The following is a 9,246-nucleotide window of genomic DNA, read 5'->3' on the forward strand; positions in this document are numbered from 1 at the left end:
ACGAAATTTGATGAAGGTTTATGTTATGGCTTTGGTAATAGCTTACCGGAGACACCATTTCAAAAAGTACACTATGGACGTAAACGTTTCGAGGAGATTGTGAATAACTTAGTGAAAACACAAAATAAAATGGACTCTAAAATGTTTAAGACAACACAAGAGAAATTGATTGAAGATTTATTTGAACTTCTGAAATGTAAACGTAAATTCTGGCCTGACGTCGAATTGAATAGACGTGCACCCAACTGGGGCGAGTATTTAAGTGCGCTTAATGTGAGTGTAGATGATGAATCCTATGGCAGTAGAACACACACAATAATACTTATTGATAATAACGACGTAATGCATTTCATTGAAGAAACAATGGCTGGCAATGATCCAGACGGAGAATGGATAAAAACACATATTGAGAAAAATATTGTTTAAGAAATTATTTTGGATTTTATGTCATATATAAACTTATTTGTGATTAAGTTAACTTTTAAAAAGGACTAAAATTTATTTTTAATATTCGTATTTGTCTTTTTATTTACTTTCATGATTCGCTGGTAAAATCTTAACTCTCAGGATAGTAAAAATATACTCTCTTATTTATAAAGTAATTTATTTAAATTAATTATTTATGCATACTCTTTACTATATAACATATGAAATATAGCACATACATATATTTAAATACATAATATTGAATATAAATAACATTTATTTATGTACAAATATCTGGCGTTTGTTTTACTTTATTTATTTAATATACTATATAATGTTTTAATATTAAAATGTGATCACTTATATGACTTCTTAATTCTGTTTTTAACACCTTTCAGTGCGCCTTTGCGTGCACCATTTACGATATTCTTAAAGCTACCCGCATGTTTGGCCCGTTTTCTGTAATAAAATAATATACATAAATAGTTTATATCATATATAATATATATATAAAAAACTTTGAAGTTGGGTAATATACCTTTTATTTAATGTATTTCTACTCAGCGGTATATAAGCATATGGATCCAATTTACCCTTTTTCTTCATATCACCTTTAGCTTTTTTAGTCGAATATTCATTGCCTCCTTGTGATTTCGCTGATTTTGCTGTATAACCTGATTTCATTGACACTGTGTCACTTACACCAAGTGGACGATGTATACCTTTACCACCGGTAGTATAACGTGAGGCAGATGACTTTCCTGAACGCATGCTAGAAGCATCATTTAATTTACGTTTTACTTTAGACCCGGTCATAGGTTCTTCTGTAAATTTTGATAAGTTTAGAAATATATTAAATTTATAAGATAATGAAATTGTTACATACCATCGCTTGAATCATCTTCCATACCACGCTTTGTGGATTTTTTCATGTCTTTATCTTCGATACCTTCATCTTCACTGCTATCACTCTCATTATCGGCATCACGTAAAGCTTTATCAGTTATAATTAGTCGTCCATCTTCCGCAGTTTTAAATCCACGATTTGAATCTTTGATTTTTGTTTTTGCATTAGCATTTTCAGATTTTACAATATCTGGTCGATTGGCTATAATTATATTTAAAAAAAATGTATATATTATTTATAAAAGTTGCATATTTACAATGTTATAGTAATAAACATATAGGCATAAAAGCTATCAAAAATGTAAGTTGCTTGGAGAGACTAGAGCTACATTCTAAAAGTACTTGTTATGATTATTGATTCAATATCGCTTATATTTTTTGTTACAGTTCCATCCACAAGGAAGCAACAATGGGTTTCCTCAGAACAATGATAGAGTTCCATTTAGCATTTAGCATTTGTATACTATTTAAGCCGTGAAGCAGAAGCAGGTAACTGCCTCAGAGTCAGAGATTCGCTATATGAACAAATAAATAGACTTTGGATCCATCACCTATGGCTTGAAATTTATGTCGACTTTCAAATTTTAATAGAAACATTAGAGATCACATTACTCGAAAGATGTTAACAATAATTTTAATATCATCGAAACAGATCATGTCTTTGACTAGGAGTAAAAAATGAAGGATCATGATATGTAGGAAGACGATATGATATGACTTATAATAATAATATATATTAATTTACTATAAAATAATTATGTTTACTATAATGTTGTCTATTTAACGATATTTACTTAAAACATTTCCAATGGACTTCAAGTCAGCTAAATCTACAATATCCTCTGGGTCTTCTCGTATATATATACTACGATCTTTCTTTGAAGTTTTAGTTGATTTAACTTTGTCATCTTCATCGCTATCACTCATATTTTCTGGTAAATCTGAATCTGAATCAGCAAGTATGTCATCAATTCTAAAAGAAAATTATCACAAATTTAAATCATGAATTTTTTTATCTACAATATATCGATATGAAATATACTTACGTTACGCTCTTCTTCTCCAAGCCAGCTACGAACTCTTCATCAGACTCATCACCGTCTTTATCTTTTTCTTCATTTAATTTTTTGCGTGTTTCCCTACGTAATTGTTTACGTATTTTTTTAAGGCGCCTATGTGTCAGTTCATCATCTCCAGGTACAAATTTGATAAGTTCTTCAGCTGTGAAACGTTTACAGAGCTTCTTTAATAAATAACCAACATGGATGCGACAATAACGTTTTGTGTCTTTTGTCATAGCCGACAGTGATTTCATCTAAAAAGTTATTATATTAAAATATAAATAATAATAAAGTAGAAAATTTATTATTAAAATATAAATTAAATCAAGCTTTCGGCAGACGAGTATAAAAGTCATTGCCGTGAGTTCATATATGAAATATATTTAAAATGTTACTGAATCATAATATATTTAATGAAAATAATTACTATTAATAACTAGATTTTAGTATTTTTATATTGACTTTAAAAGTATTTTATATATGCTTACAATGGTCTCCAAATGATTGGCTATTAATGGTATCGGTAAAACCTTGATGAAAGTTATAAGAAATGCTATCGATGCTTCCGCTTGTGCACGCGATTTTTGCACCAAAAATACTGAGACTTGTTCAAGAATATACTCTAGTGTATTAACAGTTAAATTCTTTCCTTGATGCTGCAGTATGGTACGGAAGGTTAAAATTGTATTCGATACTAGAGATTCATCTCCCGCTAAGCCAGCAGTGAGTATATCCACTAAATCATTCAATTTTTCGGCGTTCTAATAGTGTCGAGTAAAATTTAATTAAATATATAATTATAGTTTATAAAATATTATTTTAAACTTACTTGATATAGTTCTGCTATGGTAATAATGATTTCCTCAGATACATTTTCTTTACGCGTTGAAAACTCTTTAAAGGATAAGACTGCCTCTGGTATGGTTTTTATAACGATTTTGTCATTATAAGTTAAGGATTTGCGGTTTTTGATTAGAATTTGCAAACAACTAATTATAAAAATGATAAAAATATATATTTAACTTATAGAATTGTTTATAACTTAAACAAACCTACCGTAATCTCGCTGCTTGACAAACAGCACAACTAGTCGTGAAGGCTTCCAGTAATAGTTTTTGCAAAGCAACCACATTTTTTCGTGCAAATTTTTGACAAGAAGGTCTCTCAGAAGTGAGTAAATCACGCAAAAGCCTTAAAGTGGATTATAAATATTTAAAACAATTAATTAAATAATGAAAATATTAATTTAAAACTATTAACATACTCATAAGTTTTTCTCTGTTGTTTTTTTAATTTTTGTTCATCTTTCGCTACTAGCTTAGATTTTTCATTCTTTAAAACTGGAACAATATAGGTCTCGAAAAATACACGTAAGTTTTCACTGGTTTGAAAGAGCACCAAAGCAGCGGTTACGTCAAAAACTGCATCATACTCAAAACTTCCTAAGGTTTCCTTAACCAACTGACTCTTTGCCGATTCAAATAGTTCATTTAAAATATCTTCAGGCGTTTTGGTTAAATATAACTAGAAAGATAAAGAAGTTACATAAATTTTAAAAATAGAGAGTGTATTCAGACCGATATGGAACGGAAAAATGTTCGTTTTAGAAGACTGATTACGACCGAATACCAAGTTAAATGTTTTTGAATATTTATAATATATATTTGTTTTACTCACTTTAATTACTTCCAAAGACTTTATACGTAAATCTGCTTCATATGTACCATTTGGTTTCTGTCTATATATAGTGAAGAGTCGTGGCAAAAAGTTTTTAGCATACTTGGCCAGTGCGTTATTTATTTCTTCGTTGTCATTATTTTGTATTAACTCAACGAAACCATCAAAAATTTGTTTACGAAATTCTGGATTATTATCTAAAGCATTACCAATTGTGGGTGCTATAAGATAAAAATTTTCTGGATCCTTTGGTTCACGACAAAAACCTGGAAATAAACCCCATAACTGACAGCAAAGCAATTCATAAGTATGCGCCGTAGAATCTTGTTGCTCAGATTGATGCCATTTCTTATAACAATCCATAGCGAGTGGTAATATAGATTCTTTGAAAAATTTAAATGATGCACCTTTAGCACCTTCACGCAACAATGGAAGCAACCAAGATTTTTCTAATAGAACTTCAGCCTTCGTATTAGTAATTGGTATTGTCTTTAATACAAAATCAGCGCCAAGGTATGTTATTGCTGCCACAATTGAGTGTTCAATTTGTATACGAAAAGTGTTTTGTGTGTCGTAACGTTTAGCCAATGTCAGTAAAGCTGGTGCTAATTCCTCCCTGCAGAAACAAAACATATATGAACATTAGTTTTAAACAATTTTTACAAAAAAGTAAAGTTTACCTAAAGTTTACACCGCACGTTTCGAAGACAATAGAAAATGTTAATATCACATATTTGGCTACATCACCAAATGGTGCATTCAGCACTTTAGTTAACAAGGTTATTATGCGTTCTATTTGTGTGCGATACATATCACTTGACATAATTGAACCACAAGCTGGTTTAATACATTCATTTAGCAATTCTTTTGTGCAGTTAGCCACTGAAGTTATAATTTCAGTGCGATCCGATAACCATAAATCATTTGCTAATATATCTATTAAAGTAGGCAATGCATTCATACAAAAACTGATATCTAATATTGATAGATGTATGTATGCTTCTTTCATTACAGTTAACCAGGCGAGCGTTTGTCGCACATCCGCACGGTCTGGTCGATAATCATGAATTGCTGCCACCAATTTAGCACAAAGTTCAGCATTTAGATTTGTGGTACGTGAAGCAAAAAGTGCATGCAATACTTGAAAGCAGTTAGTGCGTATCAGCACATTTGCAGCCGTCATTATGGAAAGTAAATGTTCACAGATATTGCGTATATCTTCTGACTTAAATCCACTTATAATATCTTTCAGTAATGAAAGTACATGTAGAACAGTTGTTTGTGAGTTGGCCAATGTTTCTGGCTGGAAGTGACTTACACAATTTTTAGCAACGCGACTACTGATCGGATGTATTTTTACTGGCTCTTGTTTATTAGTATCTTTGCTGTTACTTTCATTTACTGGTTTCGCCGGTAACATAAAAATACTGCCATGTACAATAGAAACAATTGCATGTTGAGCAGCTTTACGTATCTGCATAAAAGAAAAAAAAAACACAATTGGAGAACTTCTTGGTATTAATATTTAGCAAACTCACCTTTGGTTTGGCATGTATGGTAAAAGAAAGAATAGCATCGATATATTGCCATGTAGAGGAATACGTCCAGGTTGCATATTCTTGTGCACGCAGTAAAACAGATAAACAACCAATAATCTAAAATAAATTATTTTTATATAAAAATTAAAATTAAACTTAATAATCCCATACATAACGTATTATGTTTTGATGGCTAGGATCAATGAAACGTTTTAGACATGCTATTAATATCTGTCCAGTTTCACTGAAACGTTTTCTCAAAACAGCCGGTGGTACAGTTTTAATGCCCATTGCTAAGAGAGAAATACCAGCTTTTATATCCTCATCTTCTGTGCTCGATTCAATTTGCTCCATTAATAATAGAAAATACTCTGTGGATGATTCGGTACCTCCACGTTCCTTAATTATTTCTGTCAGAGCAGCTAAAATCGCAAGCATTGATTTATGTAGATCTGATGTAGCACGAAAACCTACAAGCAACTTTTTAAAGCTCATATTACTGCAATTGCTATATGTGGAAGCAAAAGTTTTAAATGTCTGAAATGTGCCTCCTGGTTGTGATTCTGACATAGATTCATCTTCATCATTGATATTAAATGATTTCAAACTAAAGGCAACGTCATTAACTGTTGATTCAGGTTTATAAGCTTGACGCTGCTCATGCTTTTGTACCGCTTCCAAGGTAAGTGCATTAGAAGTTTCATTGCCTTCTGTTTGTGCTGAATTACAAAAAAAAGATATTGTTAATATTTCTTTTTAAATTAATGATATTTTAATACTTTTTTTTTATTTATTTACCTAAACTTAAGTTGGAGTGAAAGAATCTTGACTTTGCTTTTAAACGATGTTTCATTTGCTCTGGATTAGAAGTTGATGACTGTCCTTTGCTCCATGTTTTACCTTTTGTATTGCGTTTGAGTTTTGAACGAATTTTACCCATATTTTAATTATTTAAAGTATTTTTTTGTGTCGACTTTTAGTTTTACACAAGCACGTGTGCGGCGCACAATAAGAAGTGGAAAAATGCGCTCTCCTCGTACGGTAGCGGCTAGAGTTGTCAACACTATAAATATATAATACATATTAAATTTATTTTAAAATCATAAACAATCAAATTAATTTGCTTATAACATATTATTTTGAAATTGTATAGAAGATGGCGTAAAACTGAGACGGATAGTGAAAATTTGAATTAGTAGAAAAAAAGGTTTATAGAGTGTGTACCGCTTTGACACAACCATATTCCGTGTTAGTTTATATGTACATAATTATGTATTCCATATACTACCTACAAAAGTCTTAATTAATGTATATTTTAAAACATTTAAATATCAAAAAATTATTTATTACTTACAATTTTTTGAATGTTTCAATTATACATTTTTACAATGTTAAAGTATTTGTTATGTACTTCAATCTATACACCATAACGATTCTACGTTTAGACATGAGATTATCGAACTTCAGTTATACACTTTTGCATACATTTTGTAAGTTTCCTATAAGAAACGTATACGATTTGTATACAAAAATGGAAAAACGCAGTAAGAGGTTCTCGCAATCAAAATTTTAAAACACTCTTCTTAAGGTGATCCACACCAAAGCGAACGTTTGTGAAAGAACGAACTTTTACAGATACGATCACCTGCGAATATTCACCTTTGCAGACCAAATGTTTAAGCTTCGTCATAAGCTAATTTTTCAATCTCTTGGAAATCAACTAAATTAATCAACCTTTATCGAAATGATTGAGTATACTTCAATTTATTTATTTTTATTTTAATACATTAATTATTTAAGTTGAATTATTAACATACTTTTTGTGCACACAAAAAGTTTTTGCATAAAGTTGACCATATTACACAAAATCAGCACATATTCACAGTGCAGTTAACATGTTCTATTGTGAATAAAATACAAAAAGAAGCATTTCTTGAAGCATGTAATCACAACAAACGGAAAAAAACATTTTCATTTTGTTTTATACTCTCATTCCATACTCTTGTATTTGTTTAAGAGTATTTCTTAAAAATAGTGATTTGTTTTTGTACTTAGAGTTTTTGGGGTTTACTCATTGTTTTTATTGGGATTTATCGTCATTCAGAAAAAATCATCGCTGAGAATTGTAGCAATAGCAAGAGTTTCGCGGAAACTGTAAATAAATATATATCAACACATTTAAAATATATAAAGTTATAAAAAAAAAACGAAAAAGTATAATTGAAAGCAAAAGGTTAATTTAAACGAAATTGAAATATTGAAAAAATATAATTAATATGTGAATATTCTAAGCACAGCCTCACAATTTGCGTATTCATTTGATAGATACAATAAAAGATTGATTTTCATATATAAGGCCGACTCTTAATTAAGGCTTACGACGCCGATAATTATTATTATAATCACGCAATTAAAATTATTATTAATAACTTGTTGCCTAAAATAATTTTCAATATTGATTTGTACCTGATTAAACAAAAAAGTGGTCGTAATAATCTTCAACCAACTAACCACCACCCACTTTAAACACCCGACAACAACAACAACAACGCACGCACAAACATATGGATAAGGAAGAAGCACAGGTAGAAGTAGAGGCTTAAAAACAATGTCATACTGAGAAAAAAAAACCATAACCAGCTAAAATAAATGTTTTGACGTAATTATGGCAATGAATTATAAATAAATAATGTATTTTAAAATCGTTTGCAGTAGAATTTTACAAAATTCATAAAGCAATTAGTTTTGTAGAGAAACACAGTTGCTTTTTTGTTGTTGGTAATAATTTTTAGTGGAAAAAATGCAAAGCCGCCGCCGCCCATTATTTCCAATTGAACCGATTGACGATGCTGCCACCAGTGCAACAACAAAGCTGCGTTATGTACTGCGTATTTTGCAAGTGAATTGGAAAATATATGCTACCGCCTTCGCCTTGGCACTATTGGCCGTACTCTGGTATTATCCGGCGTTTTTCTTCGTTTTCCTGTTTGTAGGTTATTCACTGCTCTTGGCGCTGGCGGGTAAGTAAAATGCAAATGATGTTAATGTACTTTGACCATTTCGTTTGAATATTGTCTGTGTTTGACAGTTTGTTTGCTTCTAAAAACAAAAACAAAAACAAAAAAAAGCAAAACTATTCTTATCAGTAAGCTGCTTATCCATACATATTTTTGTATATTTTTCCAATTAATATATTTATTGTAAAATTTCCCATAATTTAATTAAAATCTATTTTATTTATTTGTATTTATTTGCAGCTGTCGTCGCTACTATTTATATACATTATATCTTCACCACAAATGAACCAATCAAACCTAATCGGGAACCTTCCAATGTGCTCTACAATGCCACAAAGTAAATAATAGCATTTCATTAAGTCATAATCTTTAAATAATTAATTATTTTATTTTATTGTATTTTGTATTCTGTATTATTTTTTATTTGTTTTTCAGAAGCAGTATTTTCGATTTGCCAAATCCAATTAAGAATCCATCAAATTTGCCATTGATATTTGGGAAGACTGTTGACCTACAATTACAACAAATAATTGAATATGTATTGCGGGATTTCATGCTGCCTTGGTTGGGGTAAGACTGTTTAAAAAAATTTCAATAATTTATTTAGATTAGGTCTAGGAA

General features: G+C 30.3%; 3 protein-coding genes across 3 annotated transcripts in view; 2 read left to right on the forward strand and 1 right to left on the reverse strand.

The window, feature by feature from the left end:
- The window catches only part of LOC119666885 (transport and Golgi organization protein 2-like), a 1,163-nt gene extending 737 nt beyond the window's left edge, over window positions 1-426 (forward strand). Inside the window, exon 2 of the mRNA XM_038076162.1 lies at window positions 17-426. Within this exon, the coding sequence (XP_037932090.1) occupies window positions 17-426 (410 nt within the window). The remainder of the gene's footprint in view (window positions 1-16) is intronic.
- On the reverse strand, window positions 221-6,549 carry LOC119670682 (RRP12-like protein; the record flags this gene model as incomplete). The annotated part of the gene is given in 14 exon segments (XM_038081056.1): window positions 221-885; window positions 965-1,250; window positions 1,313-1,534; window positions 2,127-2,305; window positions 2,379-2,647; window positions 2,882-3,154; window positions 3,223-3,382; window positions 3,450-3,584; window positions 3,658-3,917; window positions 4,071-4,686; window positions 4,751-5,544; window positions 5,609-5,725; window positions 5,780-6,327; window positions 6,407-6,549. Coding segments are annotated over 14 exon segments (4,104 nt in total). The 3' UTR covers window positions 221-782.
- A 1,177-nt stretch (window positions 6,550-7,726) lies between these two features.
- LOC119666886 lies at window positions 7,727-9,199 on the forward strand. Its single transcript, XM_038076164.1, has 3 exons — window positions 7,727-8,628; window positions 8,866-8,962; window positions 9,061-9,199. The coding sequence occupies exons 1-3, from the start codon at window positions 8,409-8,411 to the stop codon at window positions 9,197-9,199; spliced, it is 456 nt and encodes a 151-aa protein (XP_037932092.1). The 5' UTR covers window positions 7,727-8,408.
- The last annotated feature ends 47 nt before the right edge of the window (window positions 9,200-9,246 follow it).

Source organism: Teleopsis dalmanni, chromosome 1 (genome assembly GCF_002237135.1).
Source record: "Teleopsis dalmanni isolate 2A chromosome 1, ASM223713v2, whole genome shotgun sequence".
Classification (NCBI taxonomy): domain Eukaryota; kingdom Metazoa; phylum Arthropoda; class Insecta; order Diptera; family Diopsidae; genus Teleopsis; species Teleopsis dalmanni.